Genomic DNA, 25,964 nt, shown 5'->3' on the forward strand with positions numbered 1-25,964 from the left:
CTCTAGAAATACGTTCTTTAGAGGTCCTTATAGTGCATTTCTGTTGGTAGTAAACTCAGTTTCTAGACATCTGAAAAAGCCATTGGTTCACCCAGTTCTTGCTACTTTTATAGACGTCAAGGTTGACATTCTCTCTCAGCACTTTGAAGATACAATTCTACTGCCTTCTGGCTTCCATTATGGCTGTTGAGAAAAGCTGGCTACTGATTGAATTATAGGTCCTTTGTAAGTGTTCTACATTTTTCTCTCTGGCTGCTTGAAAGATCTTTATCTGTGGTGGTGTGCATTTCGCCACAGTGTGTCTCATGCGGATTTCTTATTTATTTATCCTGCTTAGTATACATTGTGCTTCCTGTGCTGTAGATTCATATCTTGGGGCGCCTAGCTGGCTCAGTCAGTAGAGCACGCGACTCTTAATCTCAGGGTCGTCAGTTCAAGCCCCATGTTGGGTTTGGAGCATACTTAAAAAGATAATAATAGGTAAATAAAAAAGATTCATATCTCAATCACATGTCAACAATGGTCTGCCTTTAGCTCTTCTAATATTATCTCAATTCCATTCTCTTTTTTAATTTATTTTTTAGTGGGGGAGGGAGGACTCTTTTGGCTTATATTAGATGTTTTTATTTCATCTTCTATATTTTTAAACCTTTCTTAATTAAATATTTTTATACCTCTGTTTATCTATCCTGGAAAATTTCTTTAGATCTATCTCTCAGTTTACTAATTCTTCTCTTTTTAAAAAATATTTTATTATTATTATTTTAAGTAAGCTCTACATCCAACACAGGGCTTGAACTCATGACCTGAAGATCAAAGGTCGCCTGATCTTCCAGCTGAGCCAGCCAGGCACCCCTTCCTTTTGTAATTTGTAAGTATTTTATGGGAAAGAGTTTGAGGCTATGTAGATACCTTATTCCTCATCAAACTTTAATCTATTAGTTGTAGCATTCATTAATGATTCTTGTTTAAACCTATAAATATGATGTTTGTCCAATGGTGATTGATGTGGGAAACAAAGGTAGAAGAAAAATTATTAAATTTCCTTATTACCTAGAACCCACTGACAAGTTCTTGAAACAAGCAGAGTGACCTTCCTCTAGGGACTCAACTGTCTCAATGTTAATACTTTGCTAAGGACAAAAGGCAATCCTAGCCTGACACCACCACCCCCCGCCCCCCCCCCCCGCCACCCCAGGATCCTGTAAATCCACTTTAACATATAAAAATTCCTTTGGAAACTTCCTTTACCTCTAAACCACTCCCAAGATAAGTGTTGGCAATCATTCCCCAGGCACATAACCCACCGATATACATCTGAAGGGTCTCATGACTAAGGTTTTATTAGATGGTAATAAATGACCTTTTCCCGACAATAGCTGGCCCTCTCAAGGTCCTGGAAACCTTGCTTCCAAAATTCCCTAGAGACTTACGCTCTCCCTAACCTCCTCCCAACCTGAAATTATATAACGGGCCACTCCTCATGACCACGGTGCCGCTCTTTTCTGCCCACGGGACTTGTCCCCGAGCTTTAATACAACCACCTTTTTGCACCAAAGCCATCTCAAGAATTCTTTCTTGGCTGTCGGCTTCAAACCCTAATAATGTCTTTCCTACATCAGTGATTTTCTAAATTCTTCATCTCACCTACAGTTATTGGGCAGCATTTTTTTGTGTTGTTTTGTTTTTAAATGAGGTATGCCTGTAATTAACTTTTCAGATTCCTCTGCAGGATCAAAAAGTTCTTTTTCGCATTGCATTGCCATGCTCCCTGCTCTTGGTCCTCTATTCCCTGTACTCATTCTTCAAGCATTTTCTCATCTCTTGATCATGATCATTGCTATGACCAAAACATTGCAGGATGCCCTGCCATCTCGTGGCCACACTGGAAGAGCTGAAATGACAGTGACCAGGGAAGACTCCCAAAGACTAGCTCCGCTCAAGGTGGTGAAGACTCCCACGCCCTCCACTGCTGAACCTGCTCAGCTCGGCCATCCCCCGCTTGGGTAGGATTCTACTGTAAGAGAAAGCATTTCTTTTCCCCCTATTATTTCTTTATATCAGTATAGACCTGTTCATTCCTATTTTATTGAATGTGTTGAAGTTCATTATTATCATTATTTGTTTTGGGATGCCTGGCTGACTTTCAATTAGTAGAGGATGTGACTTTCAATCTCTGGTCGTGAGGTCAAGCCTGAGTTGGGCATAGCGCTTACTTAAAAAAAAAAAAAGAATCCCTTATCATGATTTCTTTTCAGTCTCAGATTGTCCCGTGTGTAGCCAGCGGGAGCTCCTTCAAGCTGGTTTCTATGGTCTTTTGATGTGTTGCCCATGGTTTAAGCACTTCCTTACTTTCTGGGATCATAAGATGCTCCAGGTTCATTTTGTGCCTTCCTTACCTCAGCTGGGAACCAGCCATTTTTCTAAAAGGCCCTGGTTCCTTCTTGTGGAAAACAGTGTTTAGGAGCCCATGATCTGGTCCCTACATGTGGTCATTGTTACTGGAGTGTCCTTGCTTCTAGGCCCTCCCAGCTGAGAGAGCAAGGAAAGTGTGTGCGTGCGTGTGCGTGTGTGGGGGGCACGTATCCATATCCCCTTACATACGAAGCTGCGTCTCACACGTGCATACTGATGCCTCCAATGCTGGTCCAATATACAAGGTTCGTTGTTAACTATCGTCTGGCCCCTTTCCATATTTATAACTTTATTTTCCTTTTTAAAGAACAAAACAAGAAAAGTACTATTTTCCAAATATAGAAGGGAATGGTGGTAACAATTCTCAGCCCCACTTTGAGCTGTAACAGAATATATAAACATTTTTACATTAACTCCCATGTTCATACTTATCAATACATATATTCACATATTCTGCCACATCTTCTCATGCTAGGGATGTGGACAACAAAGGCAAAAGTAGAAAAGTTAAATCTCCTCACAATTTGCCGCCCATTGACAAATACTTGAGGTGGGCAGAGTGACCTTCCTCCAGGAGCTCAACTGCCTTCATGTTAATACTATGCTGGAGGCAAAGGGCGACCTCCATGTAACATTAGCGCGACCTCCTGGATCCCGTAAGTCTTCTTTAAAAATCCCTTTGAGGGGCGCTTGGCTGGCTCAGTCACTAGAGCATGTGACTCTTGATCTCAGGGTCATGAATTTGAGCCCCATGCTGGGTGTGGAGCCTATTTAAAAAACAAAACAAAAGAAAAAAACAATAAAAATCCCTTTGAAACTTCCTTTATCTCTACTCCCCACCCTCCCAAGATATATGTTAGCAATCATCCTCCGAACATATGGCCTACTGATACACATCTGAAGGGTCTCATGAACCTTATCTTAACAGCAGCTAGCCCCTCAAGGTCCTGGAAGCCTTGCTCTAAATTCCTTAAAGACTTACACTATCCCTAACCCCCACTAACTAAAAAGTATATATAATCAGTCATTCATCACAACCCCAGTGCAGCTCTCTCTGTCCATAGGTCCTATCCCAATGCTTTAATAAAAACAGCTTTTTTGGAGGCACCTGGGTGGCTCAGTCGTTAAATGTCTGCCTTTGGCTCGGGTCATGATCCCAGAGTCCTGGGATCAAGCCCAACATCAGGCTCCCTGCTCGGCGGGAAGCCTGCTTCTCCCTCTCCCACTCCCCCTGCTTGTGTTCCCTCTCTCGCTGTGTCTCTATCAAATAAATAAATAAAATCTTAAAAAAGAAAGAAAAAGGTTTAAAAAACAAAACAAAACAAAAAACCACTTTTTTTGCACCAAAGACATCTCAAGAATTCCTTCCTTCCTTCTTCTTTCTTCTTTCTTTCTTTCTTTCTTTCTTTCTTCTTTCTTTCTTTCTTTCTTCTTTCTTTCTTTCTTTCTTTCTTTCTTTCTTTCTTTCTTTCTTTCTTTCTTCTTTCTTTCTTTTCTTTCTTTCTTCTTTCTTTCTTCTTTCTTTCTTTTCTTTCTTTCTTTCTTTCTTTCTTTCTTTCTTTCTTTCTTTCTTTCTCTTTCTTTCTTTCTTCTTCTTTCTCTCTTTCTCTCTTTCCTCTTTCTCTCTCTCTTTCTCTTTTTCTTTCTCCCTTCCTTCCTTAGAAACAAAGAGAGAGAGAGCACATGAGCACGTGCGTGGGGGGTGGGGATAGGGAGAGAGAGTCCCAGGCAGGCTCCATGCCCAGTGCAGAGCCCCACGTGGGGCTCCATCTCAGGAACATGAGGTCATGACCTGAGCCGAAATAAAGAGTTGGACGCTTAACTGACTGAGCCACCCAGGCTCCCCCAAGATACTAGAATCCTTTAAAGCTGTCTAGTAATCTTCCCAGAAGACTAGAAGAGGTCTGCTGTGGCTGACACAGATCAACTGACCTGTAGCACTGAAATAAGTAAAGTGCTGTTGCATTTCATTTTGGATATAACTTTCTTTTCTGATAATGAGAAAATTGGTTTCCATTATCCTTAATATATTTACTTATTTGCTTTAATCCTATAATACACTGAAAGTGGTTTCAGCACCGTGTAAAACAAACCTGCCAGTCAGAATTCAATATTTATTTGCAATTCTTTTTGTCTTTAATCTGAGGACATGTAGTTGAAATATAGTCCTGTGCCCCCCACAGCGTCTGCGTGGTTATAACTAACATTTTAATACAATTAGGTTCCATTTTCTTTTTTTTTTTTTGAGAGTTTATCACTTTGTCCATTTTTTTTTCAATTGCTTATCTTTGTATTCCATGTTGGGATTTTCCCCCCAATCCTTGCTGATTTTAATGTCCTTTGAGGATTAAGTTTCTGTTTAAGGAAAAAAGAGACAACAGGCTAAAAATGCAGTCCCTTGTGCTACGCCACATGTCAGCAAACCAAGACTTAATATCTAATGTAATTGCAGTTTTAGCCTTTCCCGGATGGTGACCTTTAACGAATCAATCTGGAATTACCTGATCAGCACTCATGAAGCGATCTGCATGATATATCCCTACCCTTTCCCACAAAGGAAGGTGACTTTTTCTGAAACAGTCCACTCTTTTGTTAGAAACTGCCCCTCCCCCAGCCATCTTCTGCCTATGAAAGCCTTTTATTTTGTATAGCTCCTGGGAGCTCCTTTCTGTTTGTTAGATGAGATGCTTCCCAATTCGTGGTTGTTAAATAAAGCCAGTTAGATCTTCAAATGTACTCAGTTGGATTTTTTTTTTTTTAACAGTACAAAGGCAAAGCTATGCCAGAAGGTACAGTTGGAGAAGTGTCTCTCCCTCCCCACACTCTGTTCTACACTCTCATCCTTTCTGTCCTGTTCTTATTCACCCCTGAAGGGGCTCAGAACAAGCCTTTCCAAAATGTGCCCCTTTGGTTGTGGACTACTTAGAACTGAAGTCAATCAAGACCTGTGGGCTCAAGAGAAAGTTTTGACCTTCTTTTAACTACCTAGAAGAATCTACATTGCAGTTCTTTCCCAGAATAAGAGTTACTTCCAGAGATAAATTTTATTTGAGTGACCCATCTGTATGGCAGGGCAAACATCTAGTTATGAAAGATCTGCTTTTCTCATTGCCCATGAATTGCCTTCCTTCCCTTTGAAGCCTGAGCTTCCACTCCACTCCTTTGCTCAGGATGGTGATGTGGGAAACAAAGGCAAAAGAAAAAATTAAATTTCCTTTCCTTATAACCTGCAGCCTATTGACAAATACTTCAGGCAGGCAGAGTATAACATTCCTCTAGGAAACTCCCAACTGTCTTAAAGTTGATGCTTTGCTAGAGGAAAAACAACCTTAGCTTGACAATAGCAAGTCTTCTTTAACATATGAAAGTCTTGGGGCACATGGGTGGCTCAGTCATTAAGCGTCGGCCTTCGGCTCAGGTCATGATCCCAGGGTCCTGGGATCGAGCCCCACATCGGGCTCCCTGCTCAGCAGGAAGCCTGCCTCTCCCTCTCCCACTCTCCCTGCTTGTGTTCCCTCTCTCGCTGTGTCTCTCTCTGTCAAAGAAATAAATAAAATCTTAAAAAAAAATATGAAAGTCTTTTTGGAAGCATCCCTTTTCTTTACCTTCCCCAACTCCCAAGTATATAATCAGCCATTCCTCACAATCCAGTGCAGCAGCTCTTTCTGCCCATGGGTCCTGTTCCTGTACTTTAATAAAATCCCCTTTTTTGCACCAAAGATGTCCCAAGAATTCTTTCTTGGCTGTCGGCTCTGGACCCCAACACCACTCCAAAATGACATCAAGGGCATACATACCTCATTTTACCTTTCTGTCTTTGAACCTCTCATGTATGTGGGGTTCCCGTACATATGAAATTAAATTAGAGTTTATCCTATTAATCTGTGTCATGTCAATTTCATTCTTAGACCAGCCAGAAGAACCGTTGAAGGGTAAAGGAAAATTTTTCCTACCCAACACCTGGCTTAGGTAAACAATCTCCCTGGTTTTTGGTATTTGCAAAAGTAAGCAGGTATATGTATATTTGATTTCTTCTTTCCTATGTAAAAGGTATAAATGCTATACTCTTTTCTCTTTTTTAAAAAGATTTTATTTATTTATTTTTGAGAGAGTGAGCAGAGGGAGGAGCAGAGGGATAGGGACAAGCAAACTCCACTCTGAGTGCAGAGTCCCACGTGGGGCTCATCTCATGACCCTGAGGTCACAACCTGAGCCGTAACCAAGAGTCAGATGCTTAACTGACTGAACCACCCAGGCGCCCCTTGTCTTTATTTTTTGAAAAAAATTAACAATATACCCTAGAAACCACACCATGTCAGTTCACAGAGATCTTTCTCACTTTATTTCAGCTGTTCAGTCCTCCATTGTGTGGATGTACCATTCTTCATGTTTATATTTCTTATGTTTAAGTACCTCAGCAATTCCCAATATTTTGCAATTTTGAACAATGCTGCGGGGAACAACCTTGTGCATATTTATTTTTGTATTGTTGGAGATATATCTTCAGGGTAAACTCCTAGAGAGGGGATTTTTTGGCCAAGAGGCTGTTGATTTCTGTGTTAATTTTATATCCTGCTGATGTAGGGAAGACGTTAGGTTCAAAGCCAATGGCCAATAAAGAATTATTTAGACGTCTCTGTGCAAAAAGGTGGTTTTATTAAAGCAGGGGGACAGGACCCGTGGGCAAAAATAGCTGCACTGGGGTCATGAGGAGTGGCACATTATATGCTCTCAAGTTGGGAGGGGATTAGGCACAGCATAACCCTCCCAGGTATTTTGACAACAAGGTTTCCAAGATCCTGAGGGGTCTAGCTATTTTAAGGAAAAGTCATTTATTACTGTTTAGTAAAAACTCAGTCATGAGACTCTTGAGATGTTTATCGGTGGTTCACATGCTTGGGGATGATTGCCAATATGTATCTTGTGGGGTAGAGATAAAGGAAGTTTCCAAAGTTATTTTTATATATTAAAGTAGACTTACAGGATCCTGGGGGTTGGGCTAAGATTGCCTTTGCCCTTAGCAAAGTATTAACATTGAGGCAGCTGAGTTCCTAGAGGAATGTTACTCTGTTTTAAGGACTTGTCAAAGGGCTGTAAGTAGTAAGGAAACTTAATTTTTCTTTTGCCTTTGTTTCCCACATCACTGCTACCTAACTCTATGAACACCATATAGCATATTCTATCATATACTATCAGCAGAGGACCTCCAAATCTAGCTTCTCAAATTTAAATTCTGGCTACCCAAACTTAAAGGCTGAGCCTCATTTATCTGGATCCAAAGTGGAGTAAACTGTTGTGTTAGCTCACTCTGGGTGTACCAGTCAAAAGATTTAGAAAAGAGATAACAGAGGCATAAAGAATTAGAAAATAATCTGTGTGCACGGGGCACCTGGGTGGCTCAGTCGTTAAGCGTCTGCCTTCGGCTCGGGTCGTGATCCCAGGGTCCTGGGATTGAGCCCCACATCGGGCTCCCTGCTCAGTGGGAAGCCTGTTTCTCCCTCTCCCACTCCCCCTGCTTGTGTTCCCTCGCTCGCTGTGTCTCAAATAAATAAATAAAATCTTAAAAAAAAAAAAAAGAAAAGAATCTATGTGCAGATGATATGATAGGATATCACACCCTTCACAAACAATTACCAGGGAGAGGATATAATGTAGAGAAAATCCACTTACAACAGCAACAAAGATAAAATACTGAGCAGTGCATTCAACAAGGAACGTTCAAAATCTGTATGAGCAAATATTAAAATACTGAAAGACACAAAAGTAAATTTGGACAAGTGGAGAACCATCTCTTGCTCTTGGAAAAGAGGACTCAATGTAATACATCTGTACATTCTTCCCAAGTAAATGTATAAATCTAATGCAATTCCAATTAAAATACCAAAACATTTTTTTCTAGATCCTAAACGGATACTAAAATTCACACGGAGGAATAAACATGTAAGAATAGCTGGGAAAACCTCAAAAAGACAAGCTGAGCATTCCAGAAACAGGTGGGGTGGGGGTGCGCAAGATGCCGCCACCTGCTGCCCAGAGCTGGTACTGCAGCCCTTCTGAGCAAAGCAAATCCTGTCCTATTTGTATTAAATTAGCTTTTGAACTCTGAGTATGAAGTCTAAAAGACAGCTTACTTTTTTTTTTTTTTTTTTTGCCTTCCACAGCCTCCATCTCCTTTATCGGGGGCCTTCATTCGGTTTAGGATCTTTAGAGTTCTTCTGGGCTTCAGATTCCAAATCCCGTAGCTAGAGCTCAAGGGGGTAAGATGAGCTGAAAAGCCTTTGGCTTGGTCCAGATTCTCAACGTGAGGTTTGAGGAAATGCAGGCTGGCAGGAGGATAGAGAATGAAAGGGGAGGAAACTGGGTCCTTGTTGCGTCAGGCTTTTTACAGACAGTAATTTTTAAAATCCTTGCGGAATGGGTACCCTAAAAGTCCTGCTACAGATTATAAAACAGTGGCCTCAGGACATGATAGAAGATGTTTTTTCAAGGATGAAATGGTGACTTTCATACAAATATAAAATGAATGCATGTCAAGGATTTTATTTGGTGTATTAATTAATGAAGGAACCAGTAAGATGTAAAAACTGGTTTAAAGGAGAACCCTGAGTACGGACACACATCGGAAACGCTAACGTGAATTTGCTTGTATGTACAAAACAGGTCGCTGCCCCCAGGGGAATCGTCACTGGCATCTTCACTGTACAAGATTTATTTGCATCTCCATGGGCAAGAATTATTTTTATTACTATCAGTTTTCTGCAACCCAGAGAGTTGTCAAAGACCTCAAAGACGAGGACAGGTGCAGATCCTTCTAGAATCAGATAAGCCCCGAAGGAAGGTTCCTTTAGACAATCTCTATGAAATTAAGTAAGGCCTTTAAGATTTCACAGCTGCTAAGTACAGATTTGCAATACGAAACCAAATCTACATGTCTCCATAGGTTCAGACTTTTCTCCACCAGGGTCAGGCAGCTATTGGACAGTGAAGGGTGATATTCAGCCGAGATTTGCGGTATTGACTGGTCATCACCCCGTTTAGTTCAAATTCCTTGGTCTCAAGACTGGAGTCTTCCCTCCTTTGAACAGAGCCCGAAGCAACATTCCAAGGTCTCCAAAGCCTCAGTCAGTCATTTGGCGTCTTGAAAGTGTCTCCCCCTCGATGCCAGTGTTCCCTAGGGAGTCTGGAGGGGCCGGGAGCCTGGCCTGAGCCCTGGGAAAATGGTGGTAGAATCTCAAGACTCCCACCGTGCCCCGTGCCTTGGAACGGATGAAGAGACTGTTGCGGCCCAGGCTCCACTCACATCTTTGGTTTGGAAATTATGGGACGCTGATACAGCCGGATTATACCTTCATCATGCAGCCGCTTCCAGAGTGTTCTCTCTAATGGGAAGTCATGGTTGATGTAAAAGATGGTTCGTTTCCAGGACTTATCATAGTAGTGATCAGAAAAGTGCTCGTGGCCCTCGGTGATGAAGCCGTAGGCGCTCACCTATGTGAAGGTTGGAGAAGAAATGAGGCCTGAAGTTGCTCCCTCCCAGGCTTGTTCTCATGGGCTGTGTGTTACTGGGGGACCCTTCATCGTGGTTCCCTCCCTAGGGGTCCGGGCGCAGGCTCCCTGATGGACACTGGCCTACGTGTGTGTACGCACACTCACACCCCTCCCCCGCCCGGGCCGTCGTCCCCTACTGGGCAGGTCCCGGGATAGGGCTTCCGCTCCTCCAGCAGAGCCTTACCTGGTCACAGAGCTGAAGGGCCGTGAGCAGCAGGAGGGCCCCCGTGGTGGGACGATAGATTCTCCAGTGGCGAGAGTTCAGGGTCTTCGACCTCAGAAACCTGGGAAATAGCCCAGCCCCCAGCGGTCAGGAGGCTGCAGGGATGAGAGGGACCCGATGCCTTCCCCCCCGCGCCCTGCCGTTCTGCTCTCACCTGTTCTTCATGTAACGGATTACGTCTGGGTGCAGCAGCAGGTACCTGTCCAGCTGCAGGCTTTCCCGGAAGGCCTCCTGGGGCCTGCGCCTGTGGGCGGCAATGGGTCGTTCACCTCCCCCGATGCGGGCCAAGTCTGGCCAGGGCCACGACAGGGGGCCCATCTCCAGGCGATCGCCAAGGCTGTCCCCACCTGTCCAGCCCTTCACAGCCGCTCAATACGCAGCTGGGCCTGGGGTGGGGTAGGGGGCAGTGAGTACCTGAACCAGGAAAGGCTACTTTTCACCAGGGTCTGATTCAGAAGCAGCGCTTCCAGCCACTCATAGTCTCGGGTGCCCTCCAGGAAGTGCAGGTAGCGGACGTCCTGAGGACCAAGGACAGTGAGCGCTCCAGGGGTCCTGCCTTCAGGCCCCAGGGGCTGGGAGGTTGGGGGTAGGGGTTTGGCTCCGACGCCAGGCTGCCCACTTGCTCCTCGCAGGCCTGTCTGGCCGTCCTCCCCGCTCTTGCCCCTCGGATGAACAGAGCCTGCGCCAGCCAGACTCCAGACACGGGACACCAGGCTCCCTTTCTCAGCTCGTGCTCCCCATTCAGATTCTGTGGGTGGCCAGGCCGGTTCCTCTGTGCTCACCTTCCCCAGAGGCACGTGCGGGAAACCCCGACCGCCCAAGGCAAGCAGAGACTGCGTTATGGAGAAGGCAGTGAAGCCGTAGAAGGTCGTCCGGGTACCCACATCCTGTTCGTAGCCCTTCGTGATGGCTCCGCTCAGTCTAGGCGGCAAGACAGAACCACACAGGACAGGACCCATGAGCGCCCGAGGGAAAGGCGTGGCGGCGGGCGGGAAGGAAAAGAGAGATGGGGAGGCAGCAGGTGTAAAGGGACATTCTCTGCAGAGCCCGGGCATTCGGCCTTGGGGATCCAGGCATAGAACGCCCTACCAGATCTCTCAGTCTGGATGGGGCGCTTGGGGCGGGACGCTTACCGGAACACGTGATCGTGGCTGTCTATCTCCTGGCCCATGTGGGAGTTGTTCAGGATGCCCCCGTTGCCCACCACAGCACAGGTGATGCACTGGGAGCTCCCAGCGGGGAGGCTAGCCAGGAGCAGCTGCTGCTGGGCCACGGGAGGGAAGCGAGTCACCACCTTCTGCACCACTGGAACAAGGGGGGCTCCGCTCAGAGCCCTGGGAGGGTCAGGGAGGGCCAGCCCATCGTCTGTCCCCGCGCTGGGGGCCCCCAGGGAAGAGGCAGACCAGAGCCAGAGGCTCAGCTGCCCAGGCTCCTCCCCAGGAAGACTCACAGGAGTAGTTGAGCTCCATGAAGCCGAAGGGCGGTGCGAAGTGCTCCAGGCGCTCCCACTCTCTCTGGTTGAAGCGGCTGGAGTCCAGGAAGAGGGTGAGGTTGGCCAGAAAGAGTTTCTGGAACCAGGGTGACTTGGAGGCCTTGACCTTCACTGAGTCGGGGCAGGTCTACATGCAGGAGGGGGGGTCAGGCAGGGAGAGGCCCAGGAAGGCCATGGCCAGGCCAGGCTTGGGGCAGGGGCAGAAAGTGGGCCTCAACGTTTGGAAGGCACCACCTCTGCTGCCTCTTCCATCCTGTTCTGAGGGCCTGCTGATCCTCCCTCGCCATTGCCCTGGCTGCTGTAGCCCTGAGGGTCCCAGAGAACAGCCCCTTCTTGGGGCTCTAGGGGATGCACCCTGGCGGGCGTGAGGGGGACGGGGCTGCGGGAGAGCCTGGAGCGCTGGCCAGGGCCCGGCTGCAGGTCTGTGTGTAAACATATGAATTTTGAAGGTTCAAAATGAGGCTGTGGGCCCAGGCAGCTTTTCTTAGGGATGGAAGAGAGGGAAGGTTGGGGAATTGTGTGTACGGGGAAGACAAGGCATTCCCAGGAGTCAGGGTCGGGCCTCAGGTTGGGGTGTCCTCGGCTGTTAGTCCGCCGCTCTGTGCCCCCTCTCAACCCTTGCCCCCTCCCCCTGCCAGAGGATGGCCCCAGAGCAGGTAGCACTCTCTCACCCTGCTCAGGGACCTTCCAGGCCTTCTGGGGGCTCCAGGGCAGGGCTCCTTTCCCTTACCCCTTCCCACACTGTAGGGGAGAGCACGGGGGGTGGGGGTGGGCATGAACAAGGCAGAGCCTGGGGACAGAGCCTGGGAGATCAGGGAGGCGGGGGGCAGGGACTGGGGGGGCTGTCTGCAGGGGGCTTTGGAGCAGGGAGGTAGTGGCCAGACTCACCGATCTTAGGGCTCCCGTGTCAAAGCTATATTGTTCCTCAAAATCCCACTGGGGCTCAGACTTGAAGTTGGTGGCCCGCAGACTTGGACTTCTCTGTGTGATGCGGCTCTGGAAAGGGGTGGAGGGTGGCGTGGCCCGGGCTTTCTCCCGGTGGGGGACAACCGCTGTGGTCACTCCTTTCATTGTCCTCCCCGTTGACCCTGCTCCTGGCCTGGTCAGCACCTTGGCCTGATTTTTCAGCACGGGTGTCCTTGCTGTGGTCCGCACTTTGCCCTGAGGGTTTGGGGGCTCCATCCTGGTGGCTGGGGGCTCCTTGTTCTGGTCCTGCCTTCCTTTGATGGTCCTGGCATCCTGACTCCTCAGCGACAGTGTCTCTGCTCTGTCAGAGGCCACCCTCCCATCCTGTGCCCTCGGGGGCAGCGTGTCCAGCACGGTGTCCTTCCTCTCCTGACCCCTCGGTGGGGCCGGCCCAGCTGAGGCGGCCATACTGGCCTCTGCTCTGGTGTCGTTGTGGGTGGGGCGGGCCGTGGCCTGGGCCGGGGGGGCCTGCATGCTGTTCTCCTGCGCCGACGCCCTCCCCGGGGCCCTTGTCCTTCCTCCCGCGGTGGTGGCCTGCCATGCAGCCTTGTGGAGTGACTCTGGATACCTCTCCTTGCCAAGCATGTGCTGATCCCTAGGGACAGATGTAAATCTGGATTAAGGCCAAGGATCGTATCCACAGGGTGGACGCATAATTAGTATGTTTTCTGGTGCCTTGGGTAGACTTCACACCAGTTTCCCTAAGACATGAAGGCAAGGAGTGTCACCGTCCATACCCAAAATTAAGCTGCACCTGTTGGCGATGGGTCTGGAAACTTACCTCTGGCCCATAAAGAGACCGTGGTGGGCTCGCCCTTGGGAGCGTGTGAGCTTGGTGGGCGCAAGGGAAGGGGCTCTGTCTGGGCAGGGGATGGGCCCAAACAGGTAGGCAGAACCCGATTAGTATCTGCCTCGTAGGTCAGACTGAGGAGTTTGGACTTTATCATTCATCTTCTTGTCCAGGGGGAGCTACTGAAGAATTTCAGCTGGGAGATGGGGGTGCTGGATCAAGAGGGTGGAGCACAGTAGCTGAATTCCAGCCTGGCCGTGCTTTTTTCTAGCATCAGGAGAAGATTGACGCGGGCTGCCTGGTCTGGCTTCTGGCACTCCAGGTTTTTGGCTCTGAGGATTAGATTTCCTTTCTTTTTATTTCCCCCTTTTGGGGGAGGCTGCCAAAAGTATCCCTTAATTTATGCAAATTAGCATCAGGTGTTCTGCTGAGGAAAGCGTGGGTCCTCTGCTGTGCAGGTTTCTCTAACTGGACTTTGAGGTGGGTTCTCTGTGCTACACAGGTTTTGGGGGGCTCCTGGGAGTCTTGGGAAAAAGAATCATCCTCTCTGGGGACCCATAGCCGTCACCCTCATGGATTTCCAGGTGTCCTTAACTCCCGCTCCTTTCCCTGACATCCTAGGCCTCCCTAGCACCTTGATCACCCTTGTCCCAAGCAGCTCTCTTTTGTCTGCTTCTATCATTCTTCTTCCAAGCCATATCATCACAGACTTACTGAGGCCCCAGAGAGAGAACATGAAATGTGCAGCCAGAGAGACCCGAGTGAGAATCCTTAGCACTTCCATTTATTAGCTGGTGTGACTGGGAGAAATCTTCACCCACCTGACCCTGGGTTTTTTTATCTATAAAACTGGCCGCTGCCTTTTGCTTCTGCAAGAAGTCTGCTGTGAGCATTAACTGACAACATGTGTTTAGCCTCTGGCACAAAATACATGCTCAGATAACAAGTTCCCGGCTCCTCAGCCCTGCGTGGTGCTCTGTTCCCAGTGACTCTTGATTTGTCCTGCGCAAGGTGGGGGTCTGCTGAGTCTGGTCTCCTCCTTCTCTGGTTGCAGCTTCGACTCCCTGCCTCCCAACTCTGTGGCCACTAATTTGTTCTTTTATGCAGCAAATATTTATTGAGCACCCCCTATGAACGCTGTGCTAGTTACTGGGGCCTGGGTGATGAGCGCAACCAGACACATTCCTCCCCCGCCACGGAGCCCAGGATATAAAGGGACAACAGATCGTCACACAGATAGACGTCAAGTTGTAACCCGGAGACGTGCTGGGGAATGGGCGAGCATGAAGAAGCCACGGGAGGTAGACTGACCCAAGCTCCGTTTCCTGTGACAACGTGAAGGCTAGAATCCTACGTGTGGTCGAATTGGGCGTGTTTGGGGATTGTATTCGTTCAAGGGCAATGTCAAGCTCCTCCCCAAATCGCGAACTTGGAGGAGGCAGAGATCACGCTAAGCAGTCCTTACTACAAAGCCCACCACGATGCCACATCATCACATCGGTGCTTCTGAAAAGCTTTTTGAGCCCACCAGGAAATGGATTTAAACAAACTGAATAGAAGAGACCCTGAAATATGTAACATGCGGAACATCTCATTCAACAGACGTTCAGTAAATGTCTAGTGCCACGTGCTGTGTAGGTCCTGGGAATACAGATTTGAATAAGGCACAGACCTTCACCTGCAGAGTACGCTGTAGTCACTGTTATTAAAGGTGGAAGACAGAGGAGACTTTCATCACTAGAAGAATACAGGGCTGGCCCGGGTGGTGGTACGTGCACTAGGCAACTTACCTCTCACTCCTTCCTCATTTAGGGCCTCCTTCCTGCATCGTGGCCAGCCCTCTGGTGGATACTGTATTTCCTGCTTCCTGGGCCCCAGGGAAGCACATTTATTCAGGTCTTCCAGGAAGGGCACTCTCTGTCCTGACCTTGAAACGGACAGAGGATCTAACTTCTCTGGAGGTTGTTAGGGAAAAGGCTAACAGTGGGGCCTTCCTCCTTGGAGCACACACATTTTTAACTGTCCTCACGTAGCAAATGCCTCTTTGCTCAAAGAAGTAACTTGGAGGAGAGGTATCCCAGACCAGAAAGGAGAGAAAGGCTGGACTGTGACATGAAGCAGCCTGGAAAAGCTAACAGCCTTCAAGACTTTAAGCCGTTATTCCTTTTTTTGTTTTCCATTTTTAACTAAGAAAAAAAAAATGGGGAGTTTGGATTTATCATAAGGCTAGAAAATGTCTTGAGGAGCCCAAGAGCAAGATGTGGTTGAGCCTCTAGAACGGTCTGGAACCTGGAGTCTCTCTCTTAGGCTGCTTTCTGCTCTCTGCTCCTCAGCCCTCATGGCAGAGGAGGATGGCCGCCCCGTAACACCTGCTTCAGGGACCGAAGACTCTCTGCTCCCAGTTTTTAATTTTTATGGTTCTGGCCCAGTGTCCTTTCCTGTCCCTGGCCACATGGCAAGTGACATGGGTCCTGGGGTCCATCCTGTACACGAGAGGAGGATAGTCTCAAAAGAGAGGGTTGTTGGCTCATGAACTGGGTAGACATCCCTAAAGTGTCCATTCTGAAAGGATACCATCCATGCAGAGTGGAAAACCTGAGTTAGTCCTGAACATAGTCTTTTTTTTTTTTTTTTTTTAATTTATTTATTTGAGAGAGAGAGAGCGAGCTCTCAGAGAGGGGCAGAGGGAGAGGGAGAAGCAGGCTCACCGCGGAGCAGAGCGCCCGATGCGGGGCTCGATCCCAGGACCCCGGGATCATGACCTGAGCCGAAGGCAGACGATTAACCGACTGAGCCACCCAGGCACCCCCATCCAGAACATATTCTTGAGGGATTTGGGCCACCTTTGTTTTGGTGCTGTGAAGTTTGAGTACGGTGAGACTCACTCTGCTCCCCTTCAGTGGCACAACTGAGCTGAAGCTCCCAGCCCGGAGCTACAGCAAAGGCCTAGGTGTTTACTCCAATAGCAAACAGCTCTCGTTACTCAGCCGGGAACCTCGGATTCACCTCCCCCTGCATTTCCCACCCCCAAACCACAAGAAGCCTCTAGAAGTTTTCCTTCCAAAGCGCAAGCACCTTCGCATGGCTGTGATTGGGGAGATGGTGCGGCAGGGTGGTCTTCTCCACTAGACTTCTCAGACAGCTGGCCCTCAGGGACGGAGCACCCCGAGCTCCTCTCTGCAGTCCTTCCCAGAGGCAGGAGGCACAAGGTCCCTGGCGGGTTACTGAGGACTCCTTTACGTTTTACAGGGAGTCGTAGCAATGACCCAGCTACTGACAAAATTATGTAATTAAGTTTCATTTCAATTCCCTATAATTAAACACAACTATGATTGCTAGGAATGTGGGTGTTTACGTAGGCATTTCCTTATGCTCATGCATGGTATTTACTGAATGCTCAAATTCCTTCCGTCCATATGGTGAGTGCCCTGCATTCGTCTTGTCCAGACCCTGGGTAATCCTGGATTTAAACACCACGAGCAAGGCCAGGGTAGGGTGAGGGGGGAACCTGTTTTCTATTAAGGGTTCAGAGGGACAGGCAAGTCATGCAGGGGTCACTTGCAAGCAAAAAACAACTCAATATCAAATCTGATCTATTTGGGAGATAAAAATAAAAAATGTTGCACTTCAAAAAATAAATTTATCATTAACAGGGTTCACATGTCTCTATGCAATAAATGAAGTGGGTACAAAAGAATAATTATACAAAATGGGTACAAAATAATAATTATCTGGCATCCTCTTCCCTCTAAATTCTGAACTACACAACACCACAGGGGACCTGGAAGCAAAGAAATGGCAAAAGGCTCAAAGTTTATTTATACTTGAAGCCATGAAAAGACTGTTGGCGAAAGAGCACTATTCTCCCTTGAATATAGCACAGCTGATCCTTGAACAGTGTGCGGGTTAGGGGCATCGACCCACACACCATCGAAAATCTGCATGTAACTCTTGACTGCCCCAGAACTTAACTACTAATAGCCTGCTGTAGACCAGAATCCTTACCAATAGCATAAACAAGTCAACACATATTTTGTATATGTATTATGTACATATTCTTACAATACAGTCAGCTAGAGAAGAGAAAATGTCATTCAGAAAATCATAAGGAAGAGAAGATACATGTATAGTACTGTACTGTAAAAAAATCCATATATAAACGGACCCATGTGGTTCAAACCATATTGTTCAGTGGTCAACAGTATCTACTAGAAATAGGATAGGGGGTGTTGAAAGTGTCTCACACGTGGAAGAGGTCGTCCAAACTGAAATTTAGCAATGACACCCTGAATCAAAGGCCACTAATAAAACCAGTAGGACTAGAAGATTATTTCAACAAGGAAAAGAAAAGAACTCAAAAAACCTCCTTGATGATCTTGCAATTCCACTTCGAGATATTTATCCAAAGAAAATAAAAACACTAACCTGAAAAGACATACGCGCCCCTGTGTTCACTGCAGCATTATTTACAATAGCCAAGATATGGAAGCAGCCCAAGTGTCCATCGACAGATGAACGGATATATATATAATGGAATATTGCTCAGCCAGAAAAAAGAATGAGGTCTTGCAGCAACATGGATGGACATAGAGGGTATTATACTAAGTGAAATAAGCCCGACAAAGACAAATACCATATGATTTCTCTTATATGTGGCATCTCAAAAACAAATAACAAACGAAACAAAACAGAACTATTTCTGTATCTCATAGATACAGAGAGTAGAGTGGGTTGCCACTGTGGTGGTGGGGGATGGCGGTGGTGGTGGTGGTGGGGATGGGAGGTGGTGGTGGGGATGGGAGGTGGGTGGGGGGGTGGGAGGTGGTGGTGGGGGATGGGAGAATTAGGTAAAAGGGATTAGGAAAGACAATCTCCCCGTAATAAAATAAATAAGACACGGGGATGTAAAGTACAAGCCTGGTGAATATAGTCAATAATATTGTAACAACTTCGTATGGTGACAAATGGAAACTAGCCTGATGGTGAGCATTTCATAATGTACATAAATATTCAATCATTATGTTGTACACCTGAAACTGACATACAGTATTGTATATCAGTTATTCTTCAACGAAACCCAAAAAACCAAAACCCCTTTGATTTCCTAAATAATTCTGGGCTCTGCCATTCAGTGGAACAGACACTGGAAAAGACTCCAGGCTAGGCAGCCCTGCCCTGTGGTGAGTGGCCGGGTGGCCGGTCACACACATGCCTCCAACTGGCGTCCTCACAACCCGGACCCCCTCCCCCACCAGCACTGCCTTTCCTCACCCCCCGCTGAGGACCCTCCGTGATGGGCAGCTCTCATCTCCAGTACCCCACATTGTTGTTAGCCCAGGCCGGAGCTGGTGTCCGCATAGCTCTTTAGGGGCTCTGGTCTTATCTGAAACGGAAACCAGTCATTCTGTTTCCCCCAGCCCCAAACTTTGCAGTATATTTTCGCCAGGAAATCCCAAAACTTTTTGCACGGTTTACATTTTAGAACTTTACTTTGACACTTTAGATGTGTCCGCAAGTTGCTTCAATCACCAAAAGCTGTACTTTGCCTTAATCAGCCTTAATTCTCTTTGTAGGCTGGGGAAAAAAACAAAACAAAACAGAAATCTGTATTCTGTTGTTATTCCAAATGTTCTTTTTTCAAATCAAAGCCAATTCTCTTATTTGTTTAGTTTCTGGCCAGTTAAATCCTAATGGGGGACAATATAAAAATGGGAACAGAAGAGGAAAAACACATCTAAGCCACTGTTCCTAGTGCTTTAGTAGCTGGATCCAATTTCCAAAGCTCTCCCCCAACGGAGGGGCCCAGAGCATTCTCTGAAATCCCTTTCATCGAACCATGGCCCGGGAGATGGGAAGCTGGTTTAAAATTTGGACGTGCTCCCTCCCTATGATACACAAACACATAGCTCTCACCACAGGGGTGAGTCTTGAGAGTTAAGGAGAGTAGGGAAGACCTTGAACGGGGTGGTGGTGGGTGGGACGGAGGTAACTGGGGAAGAAAATGTTTTAAACAAAACAATGGCAGGTACATAAAGGTCCAGAATCACAGATACAAGACGAGACCACGTTGTCCCGTGACTGGGAAACTCTCCCCTCGAACCAAGATTGTTTAAAGCAAAGTCAGTTTTCATCGCCTGGATCTGGTACCTCGCTTAGCTCTTTTGGGGCTAATCACACCTGCGAGTAAACTTTGTTTCAGGGGTTAGCCCGAGTCCCGGTGACATTTTTAGCCTGGCATGTTTGAGATAGTGACCTTGGGGGAAAATAACATTCCTCCCCTTTGCCATCCCTCTGCCCAAAAGAGGAAGGAGAAGAACAAGGGAGTCCAGTGGGCAGCTATCCCTGCCCTCTGTTGGGGCCAGAAGGGCTCCCTGAGAAGCTGCCAAACCCCACAAGCGTGGTGGCACTTAAGAACTTGAGGATCAGGCTTCCTGACGGCTCAGAGCGGGCCGCCCGTCTCCTGCGAGGTCGCTGAGGGGAGTTGCCAGCCATGCCAAGGCTTAGCCTCTGGAACTCTGGCTGTCCTCATGTATTGAACTTGAAAGTCTGACAGAAAACTAAGTTCTTGGCACTTGGCAGACGGGCGGTGGTGCACACTGGGGCGGGAAGGAGCCTGCTTGAGTTCCAGCCAGGCCACTAGCCAGCCCTCTGTCTGACTTTGGGCAAGTCACAGAACGCTTAGAGCCCCTGTTTTCTCATCCATTAGATGGGAATCCTTTTTTTTTTTTTTTTTAAGATTTTATTTATTTATTTGACAGAGAGAGAGAGAGAGAACACGAGCAGGGGGAGTGGCAGAGGGAGAGGGAGAAGCAGGCTCCCCGTTGAGCAAGGAGCCTGATGACACGGGGGGCTCGATCCCAGGACCCCGGGACCATGACCTGAGCCGAAGGCAGACGCTTAACGACTGAGCCACCCAGGCGCCCCTAGATGGGAATCTTAATACCAGTCTCACAATACTGTTGTGAGGACTTCACGGTGTATAAAAGGCACTTGGAAAAATACCATGTTATACAAGTGGGTCAGGTGCTAACGTGTCACGGACACACAGCGACCGTCAGAGTCCCCAGCCGCTCCCGTTTGGGTTCACGTGTCCAGACATGAAAGCCTGAAAGGGCAACAGGCGTCAAGGCCATGGGTAAATGATATTTCATTTACAGCACTAAACCACTTAATTGAGAAGTCAAGAAGTGGCAGGTAGGCATGTGACTTAGAAATAGGATGGTAAATACCAAAAGAAAGAGCAGAAAGAATTGAAGTAGGTACCTTGGGAATCAGGATTCTGGACTAGGGAGAAGGCATGAGCACCACTCAATGTTGATGTAAAATTTGCAATACTATTTGGAACACGTGCATGTCAGCTTAATAATAAAAAAATAAATAAAGGGAGAAACATGAAAACTAAATGAGACATCTTATCGGAAATTCTATGAAAATTTGAAAACACAATGCAACATTTAGTCCACAGATATTTACTGAGTGGTGATTAGATGCCAGGCATTTAGAACTATCTGTTAAGGATTAAAGATGAGAGAGCAATGGTCACTGATCTTAAGAAGCCCCAGATCTAAGAGGGGAGCAGACATGAACATAAATAGCTGCTATAAAGAGTTAGCAGTCCGATGCTATTAGTCAAATGTGTGGGAGAGAGTGTAGATACAACGTAGGGACAGGGTTCTGCTGGGGGGGACGGGCATTTCACTATGGAGGTGGTACCTAAATGGGTCTTTTGTTCCCGAATCTTTCTTCAGAAACGAACTTTGCTGAATTATTCTTCCTTTTATAAAAGCAATGTGTGCTCATTACCGAAAAAGCAGAAAAGGAATTTAAGCAGAAAAGGATATCAGCCTGTGATTGTAACCCCTCAAAGAATCTGCTGGTGGAACCTTAGGGCGTGCACATCCAGATCCCCCTTCCTATGCCTATTAGACTTACAAATGTAGTCGTTTACTATGTTGGAATGTTATTTAATTGTTTTCCTCCTTGTATTTTCTCCCTTTCCCACCGGTGCCCACTTCTCACCCACCAGCAGCTGTTAGGAGCCCCATGTTCATTGCCTCCATGGACACATGTGGCCAGTAAGAGCTGGAAAGTAAAGGACGTCCTCCAGGACCTCTGGCTTCCCTCCATACCTAAGCCCTAAAGCGGGGAGAAGATTTGGTGGAATAGATAAATGTCTCGGAGAAGGATTTCTCTGTTTCCTCCCTAGAAAGATTCCTCTGGGTGAGGAGGAGGGAGAGGACAAGGGAGAGAAGAGAGGGATCTGTGGGTCCCAAGGCTGGAGGGCTCCTGCACCCTACTTCCTTGTAGTGTTCCTAGGGTCTAATAAGACCCCGAGAGGAAATGACAGCATGCTGATCCCAGGAAGACAGTGTCCGGAAATTCTCCCACCTAAGCAGGTGGACATGAAAGAGCCAAGAGGCAGAAGCGATGGATGTCTCAAGGGCAACACGATGGCTAAGAATCAGCTGCCCCCACCTAGGCCCTGGCACCGCATCAGGTATCCAGGAGCCCTTGATGCCATCCTGGGAAGGGGGACAGAGGACCAAGAACGGCTGAGATTAGGTTTCCCTGAAGCTCGGTGAATGCGGGTCCAGGATTGGAAATCGGGAAGTTATAGGAAATGAAGTTATGTTTCTTAGACCAAAATAAAATAAAATAAAATAAAATAAAAAGAAAATCCATAGCCCTGATTTTACAGCTCACTCTTACCCATCAGCTCTAAAGCCAACACAAGGCATAGAGTCTTCAAAGGCAAATTCATTCCAGACCAGGAAACCTAAGCAGGTAGAGACATGGTCTTAGTTGTATCTACATATTCGGGAGCACCCTGGAGACTGGGACCAAATTAAGAAGATATGAGAGGTAGTCCAATACCTTCGGTTTGAAATCATACAATCCTATCCTATTTGTTGCCAAATCCAGCCGGTCTGACTTATTCTCAGTCCTTTCTCCCTAACGTCCTTCTGCCAGAGCCTCCCCACCCAGGGCTCCTACCTTAAACCATTGCAGGAGCCTCCAACCCAGCCCCCCTGAGACCACCTTCCCCCCACTGCCTACCCTATAATCTGGTAACAGAGGAGTCTGCGCAACGCACAAATGTCATCAAGTTCCTCCCTTACGGCTAAAGTTTTCCGTAGCCGTAGAATAAAATTTAAACTGTTGGTACGTTACTGATGGCCACGCATTTACTCTTTCATCAACAACCATTTAAAAAACACCAAATTAGGCCTGCCCTGTGTCCAGGACCTGTTCAAATTACTGAGGAAAGAGACAAATAAGACCATCCCTACGCCCAGGAAATTCATTGTCTGGCAGGAAACAAACAAACTTTGGGTTCCTGACAACGGGTTCTGATGGGTGTGATAGAGGAAGCTGGGCTGCGGGGTGGTGGTGGGGGATGAGGGAGTGGCGAGGTCTGGGGGAGTGATGCCAGCCCGGGGCTGTGACTGGGAACGTGGACTCTGGAGCTAGCTGGCTTGGGTGTGAACTTACAGTGACCAGGGTGACCTTGGATAATTTGCCTAACCTCTCTTATCTGCAAAAGAGGGTGTTGTTAATAATAGTATTTACCCCAAAGCCTTGATACGTGGTCGCTAATCAGGGGTTTTGGAGACCAGTGCCTGGCATGCCAGGCCCCCAGTCAGCATGAGTTACGTTAGTCATCAGCCTCCCCGCGTCTACACCATTGCTCCGGCTGCTTTCTTATTGTGCAATGTTCTGGCGTGCTGGAATGTCACACTGCCTTCAGGAGCTCTACAAACACCACCGTCTCCAGGATGTTCTCACCCTGCCCCCCAGGGTTGAAATGACTCTTTCCAATTTGTTCCCATAGCACTTGACACATGTGACTTAACTGCGGTGATTTATCACGACTACTAATATCACACACCCTCTCTGGTCTATGTTGTTCTGCTCCATTAGACTTTGAGTCTCTTGAGAGTCAACGCGTCCGAGGGAGTGGAGAAGCAAAACATCAGGGTTTGAATCCTGGCCCTGTGACTTCCTAGTGGGGTGACCTTGGGCGGTTCACGTCAGCTCTCTGTGTCTCCGTATATTCATAACCATCAGAATTAGTTAATGTACATAAGGCACTTAGAATAGAAGTGTTGCCTACAATTACGTAATAATTATATGTACACCGAAGAATCAAGTGTGGTCACCCCTTAAGAGTGGGTAGACACGGGGATGTGATAGAGAGACCTTCACTTCTTGCTTGGATTTTTCTAAACATTATGAGAGCATGTATTACTTTCAAAAAAATTTAGGAACAGTGAAATAGGGACACCTGGGTGGCTCAGTCAGTTAAGCATCTGCCTTCGGCTCAGGTCTTTATCCCAGGGTCCTGGGATCAAGTCCCACATCGGTCTCCCTGCTCAGCGAGGATCTTGCTTCTCCCTCTGCCTGCTCTGTGGCTCTCTCTGCTTATGCTCTTTCTCTCTCACAAATAAATAAATTAATTAAAAAAAAAAAGACAAGTGAAATAAAGTCATTCCAAAAAAACTTGAGTCTGGAAAGAAAAGGGTCTTCCTCTGCTGGAGATGTGTTGATTTTATAAGAAAACTGGTCTATAAGGTCCTTTTGAAGGATGAACTTAGAGGCCAGATTTAAGCTAAGTGAGAGGTCTCCCATTTTCTGACCAACTCCTCAGGGAGAGTGTGATTTGGAAGTGAATGGCATCCACGGGATAAATCTTTTGCTTTAGGATGCAGCGAATGGCATGTGAAAACTATCCCCAAAGTCACCATTATTACTCACAGTCCCAGAGGGGAAGTTGTCTCCTGTCTGGGCCTTCCGGAGACCCAGACCCATAGTTTGCCAGCTCCTGCCTGCGTTTCCCCTGGACATGCCGCCAGGCATCCGGACACCTTGGTTTTCCCACTCCTGCCCCCTGTGTGTCCCCTAGGTGCCCCCTTGGATCTTCCTTGCCAGTGGGTGTTGACAACATTCCTGATTCCTGACACCCCGTGTGGACATGGTAGTGTCTCAGAGCTCCCTGGGCTTCCCTGGGCTAGAGTCTTTTAACGTGCCTCCAATAAATTATGAGGAATTTGGAAAGGGTCAGAACCTTACCTGGAAGGTTTTGTATTGGCCTCCTTCATAAAGGAGGGCAGCATGAAGACGAAGGAGACCAACACGGCCAAAAGCAAGAGCCATTTGGTGGCACAGTCCAGACGACTGAGTTGAGGCAGCCAGGTCCTCATGGTGGTGGGTCAGGCGCTGCAAGAAGGTTCTGCGTATCCTGGAGCTTCGCTTCGATATAGACCGCAGATAGTTTGGGCGCCGAGGTCTCCTGGCCAGGGAGTGCACACCTCTTATCTTAACAATGAGCCACTCAGTCTATCAGGAGCTGCCATCCCTGCTTTGTGAAGGCCTATAGGCTGGCGTGGCTTGAAGGAAGAGAAACTCCTTTTGTTCAAACAAGTTTACTTTCCTTTTCATTGTCTCAGAGGCCAATTTCTGCATGTAGAGCTTTATGAGAAACACGCATGTGTTATAGGGAACCTTACTTTTATCAGGTTCCAAACCCTTGGGGACCCCGGGCAGCTGCACGGACTGGAAGATCCTTGCGTGGCCTCCATGCACAACATGATCTTTACGAGAAAAGTACAGGGCATCTGTTTAGCTTGGAGATCCCTCTAGCAATCTTCCCTCAAAGAACATTGTGCTGCCAGAGATAGAGCTATGAGGACAATCTCATTTCCAAAGTGTTCCAGAGTCATACACAGCTCTCAATCCTGGGTGCACATTTGAATCACTTGGGAAGCTGTACTACACCCCAGTGCCCAGACCGCACTGAAAATAATGAAGCCAGAATCTCTGGGGCTGGCTATTTTTCCAGCAGGGGTATTTTTTTTGAGTTCCCCAGGTGATTCCAATGTGCGGACAAGCGGAGGACTGATTTACAGTCGTTTGGCTCAACCTTGCCTGCTTCTCTTCTGTAGTCATGGCCCTGACGGCCCTGAGCCCCATGCTTGCAGACGAGAGTGCTGAGCCAGGCCCCCGGGGGCCGTCCATGTGCAGTAATGCTCTCGCAGCTACTCGAGGCACTGGGCGTTGTTGTCAACCCCATTTTACCGTTGGGGAAACTGCCTTTGTAAGCAAGGACCTTGCCCTAGATCCGAATGAGCTATCAGCTTGGAAACCCATCCAAGTGACCTAGAGATTGCATATTAGCACCTCTGAGAAATCATTAACTCTGCTTTAATATGAAGAATAAAAGGCATGATGCTTAGAGGAAATGTGCAACTCAGAGGAATAATGCCAAGTTTGGTCGTAGAAAACAGAAAATTCAGAGAAGCAGCCCCCCATAAAGAACTGCGGGTTATTAATTTTTAAAATATTGCTCACAGGATATTGAACCACACAGGTGTTTCCCAGCAGTTGAAATGGGAAAGATGCAGCTTGGAATAATAAGCCCTGTAGGTCACGGGACCTGGATTCATTGTTCACACATGACAGGGTATATTCAGAGGAATGCACAGCTTCCCATTCTGTACCCAACGTCCTTGGCCTTCACCCAGGACACGCAC

General features: G+C 47.4%; 1 protein-coding gene across 1 annotated transcript; it reads right to left on the reverse strand.

Moving 5' to 3' along the window:
• Positions 1–9,711: 9,711 nt before the first annotated feature.
• On the reverse strand, positions 9,712–24,635 carry ST6GALNAC1 (ST6 N-acetylgalactosaminide alpha-2,6-sialyltransferase 1). Its single transcript, XM_036088679.2, has 9 exons — positions 24,505–24,635; positions 12,567–13,239; positions 11,637–11,805; positions 11,320–11,491; positions 10,969–11,107; positions 10,601–10,704; positions 10,341–10,430; positions 10,148–10,247; positions 9,712–9,903 (listed from the first exon to the last, which is right to left on the reverse strand). The coding sequence occupies exons 1-9, from the start codon at positions 24,633–24,635 to the stop codon at positions 9,712–9,714; spliced, it is 1,770 nt and encodes a 589-aa protein (XP_035944572.1).
• Positions 24,636–25,964: the final 1,329 nt, after the last annotated feature.

Source organism: Halichoerus grypus, chromosome 2 (assembly GCF_964656455.1).
Source record: "Halichoerus grypus chromosome 2, mHalGry1.hap1.1, whole genome shotgun sequence".
NCBI classification, from domain to species: domain Eukaryota; kingdom Metazoa; phylum Chordata; class Mammalia; order Carnivora; family Phocidae; genus Halichoerus; species Halichoerus grypus.